The sequence below is a fragment of the Clytia hemisphaerica genome, unplaced genomic scaffold (genome assembly GCF_902728285.1).
Source record: "Clytia hemisphaerica strain Z4C2 unplaced genomic scaffold, Clytia hemisphaerica genome assembly, whole genome shotgun sequence".
NCBI classification, from domain to species: domain Eukaryota; kingdom Metazoa; phylum Cnidaria; class Hydrozoa; order Leptothecata; family Clytiidae; genus Clytia; species Clytia hemisphaerica.
This window is the reverse complement of record NW_027104563.1, coordinates 564,700-568,495: the sequence shown is the minus strand read 5'-3', so window position 1 is coordinate 568,495 and position 3,796 is coordinate 564,700. Positions and strand designations below refer to the sequence as shown.

The 3,796-nt window shown below is 33.2% G+C and overlaps 1 protein-coding gene across 1 annotated transcript; it reads right to left on the bottom strand.

Moving 5' to 3' along the window:
* Nucleotides 1-933: 933 nt before the first annotated feature.
* On the bottom strand, nucleotides 934-3,398 carry LOC136823344 (protein phosphatase 1 regulatory subunit 21-like). Its single transcript, XM_067079522.1, has 5 exons — nucleotides 3,259-3,398; nucleotides 2,792-2,869; nucleotides 2,204-2,265; nucleotides 1,568-1,633; nucleotides 934-1,339 (listed from the first exon to the last, which is right to left on the bottom strand). The coding sequence occupies exons 1-5, from the start codon at nucleotides 3,368-3,370 to the stop codon at nucleotides 1,238-1,240; spliced, it is 420 nt and encodes a 139-aa protein (XP_066935623.1). The 5' UTR covers nucleotides 3,371-3,398; the 3' UTR covers nucleotides 934-1,237.
* Nucleotides 3,399-3,796: the final 398 nt, after the last annotated feature.

Here is a 3,796-nt window from a genome sequence, read left to right as displayed (position 1 = left end):
TAAAACCGCGAAATTAAGTTCCCGCAAATTTTTTAGAAATCAATGAACCACGAAATTAAATTCCCGTGAAAATTTCTTCCCTGAAGGTATATAAGTAATTCAATTTAATGAGCCTCATTGACCCAATCAAGACTGGGTGGGAGGAAAGAAAAATGTTATTATGCATTATGCATATCCATATAATTACATAAAGATTGAAATAAAATTGCTTGCTTATCACACTTATGTACTGTTTCAACAAACTTGGACAAAAAAGAACATTTTGAAATCCCCACTGAAATTTTTATTCTAACTCTGTGTCCCCACTGGTATTTTCTGTCTTTGAAAAATCCCCACTGGATTTCCAAAGAAAATTTTTTATCCCCGGTGAAATTTTATAAGCCACCGGGTCACTGAGACAGGGGTGTCCTCATGAGCAAAAAAACCATCTATCTCATAAAAAAATTGAGTAATTTGACTAAGAACATTGATGTATGCTTATTAATAGTGATTCTTATAGATAAACATGCGTTTTTTGAGCCAACAAAATTTTTTTGCAAAAATCTGCTTGAGCCATCTTTTACCTATGATGGTACCCTACTTTCATACAAAAAATCAGAAAAAATTAATGATCCAATTTTTCACAAAGTCTAAAAAACCCGTTTTTTAGCCGTTTTTTGGCCCAAATTGGCCCAAAAATTTTTTTTTTCGAAAATCGGGCTCCGTCACATTTTGGCCACCACCATTTTGCACCTTTGTACCAAAAATCAAAAGATTCCTATGATTCAATCCTGAGAAAAGTTCGTAACAGACGAACGAACGAACTGACGAACGGACGGACGAACAAACACAGGTTAATTTATAGGACCTCCACCGGGGTAGGTCCAAAAAATAAAAAAGACATCTTGTGCATATACTTTTAAATCTTTGCACGATTTTAAAAGGAACCCTTTATTTGTCTTTGATATTCCGGAAGAAGTCCATTTTTCGTTCCTACGAGTTAAGGTTTAAGATGACAAAGACCTCGATTGGTGTATATAAAAACCTTAAAAACAAATAGAATTCAAAGGGGTGGGGTAATATGGGTACTGGGTAATGTATAATTGCAAAATTTATATTAAAAAAACGGTAAAAATAATTCGGAATTCCATAAAAGGTGTAAACCTGAAATTGTCTGGAATTTGAAGGGATAGCTAACGAAAGGTCACAAGAAAAAAAACAAACATTGAGTATTGGTATGGAAAAACTCTTTCAACCTTCATAGAGTTCCTACCTGACTGTCATCAGAAGGAAGGCCTTTCCGTTTGAAACCATGGAAACCAGTCATAAATTGAACGTTCTGTTGGAAAACACTCTTCAACTGTTCAAAGGAAAAGAAATTTATCAGAATTGAAAAAGTCAGTAATACCCCTTATCATAAGACGATTAAGACTATTCGATGTTTCTTTATCCACATGTGCAATCCTTTCATAATATTTTCGCCAATAATTTTTAGAGCTAAAATGGTATCGCGTCCTACCAAAGCTCTGTTACAATATCTTAACCAACACAAGTGTGTGAAAATATGGAAGAAAATTAGTGAAGAAACCTTTGTAGCCGTTGATGAAAGAGAGTGTACAGTTGTCAGTAAACAATCATCTGTTGTCTTCAATCTCTGAGATGAAAGAAAAACATTAAATATACAGTCAACTTAGCCCAGTTAACTAAAGCCCCCCCCCCGTATTCACAAGGCTAGGACACATGGCTAATGGCAATATAGCATTTTCGGCGCTTTAAAGATTTCTTATATTTACGGATTTTAAGTACATAATACAGTCACAACTTACCATCAGATATCCTCGTGACTGAATCAAATTAGCTTAGATTTCTTGGCAACAGTCAACTCTCACTAATTCGAACTTCTAAATTCGATTTATTTCTATAATTCGCATTATAAGCATTTTATATATAAATCCTGTAAGAGATAACAAAATCTCTTATTCTGATAGCATAATTTGTTTTAGTAATTTCTGGTTTAAAAAAAAGTTTTTTCTAGAATATATTCGAGTTTTGAGCTATAACTGAGCTGTTTTTAAATTCAAATTATCGATCCAGTCCCTCTGGAAATATAACATTTTGAAGAGAGGGGTACTGTCTCAAAATAATTAAATCTTCTTATAAACATTTGACTGGTTAAGTATTTCAAACTTGTCATTAAAATTATCAATAAATAAACAAATGTTACGTCAGTATAAGTTGGAAGGTTGTGCTCTTCTTTTGATTTCATGACATACAATTCATAGATAGCTAAAACGAAAAATGAGTATAATCTTTCTAACATTAGTTTCTGTAACTCATTAAAGTGGCATGTTGTGAGATTGCTTGATTTTTTTTGGGACGAGATGGAGTTTTTACAAGCTCTTAATTGATTTGGTTGGTCGTTAACCAGTAATAAAACAATTTTATTACTTTTTCTAAAGAACGCTTCATTTTTATTACTTCAAATGACAAAGTTTCTTGTAAAAACTCTATCTCATCTGGATTTTTTTCGGTCCTGTACAGGTCTGGAATCACATCCCATACCACCCTGTACTTTTACCCTACCAAAATTACAAACCTAAGTCGAGATACGCATTTTTTAAGTTGGGGTATGTACGTGCAGAAGTGACAGAGTGATGGCTTTTAATGGGTTAAGAACAGGGGGATTTCAGGTGGATCGTTCAAAGATCCATGTGGGTTCTACTTTCAAAAATCAAAATTAAATAAGGGAGGGGGAGGGGGCAAAAACTTTTTTAAAGGAAAAGATTCCTGAAGAATGAGAAGAGTTTCAAACCGTGGAAGCAACCAGATAAAACATTGAGGATATTGGCGATGTTTTCGACGCATTTTGTGAAAGACGATTCTTGTAGATCTATAAGAAATAGATTTCATGTTACTTTCAATAACAAGATAAGATACTGTATTTCTTCGAATATACGCTCCAGGCGTTTATTAAATTTTGTTGGTTTTTAAGCTAGGGGTGTTTATTCAAGGAGGGCGTTTAAAAGAAGAATGGTTTAGAACGCACTGTGGCTTTTACGAGTAGGAAAACAAAAGATTTTCAAGAAAAAATTATGCTTCATGCCCAGTGTCGTAAAGATGCCAACACTACTCTCCACGGGTGACATTGGTTCGAAATTGTATTCTTTTCAGTGCAAATTCAGTTCATAAATTGTATGGAGTAGGATGACCTAGCATTGACAGAAATATAAGTCCACAAAGAATACCCTGCTGACATTTTAATGAGATGAACTCACTTACTTAAATTTGAAATGATGGAGAGATAATTGACCAGTCTGGTGAAAAGAGACACAATCTTCTTCTCTTCCTTCAGCAAATTGTTATTTGTTTTCTCCAAGTTTTCTGACCACATTGAAGATTGACACTCTTCATTTACACTGCAAAAATAAACAAAACAAGTGATACTTTTATGGACCTACCTGGTTATGCATTTAACACATATATAATTGATATCTACATAAGCGTGACCATGAAACAATCATTCAGAACACAAATAGTGACGATCTATTAAAATTAGTCGTTTGTTTCTTATAAAAAAACGTTTAGAAACCAAAATTTCATGCTCTTGAAATATTCTTTCATATTCAAGACTTCGAGAGCAAAAAAACATATCTCATCAAAAAAATTCAGTAATTTCAAGAACATTGATGCATGCTTATTAATAGTGATTCTTATAGATAAAGATGCGTTTTTTGAGCTGAAAAATTCTTTTTTTACAAAAGTCTGCTTGAGCCATCTTTTATCTACTTTCATGCAAAAAGTCAGAAAAAAACAATGA

Bases quoted from the DNA above. Each gene is read 5' to 3' on its own strand.
- LOC136823344 (XM_067079522.1), bottom strand. From the start codon at position 3,370: ATGTGGTCAGAAAACTTGGAGAAAACAAATAACAATTTGCTGAAGGAA. The intron at 2,870-3,258 runs GTAAGTGAGTTC...TATTTCTTATAG, and splicing joins CTCCATCATTTCAAATTTAA to ATCTACAAGAATCGTCTTTC. The intron at 1,634-2,203 runs GTAACATTTGTT...CTTTCATCTCAG, and splicing joins ACCTTCCAACTTATACTGAC to AGATTGAAGACAACAGATGA.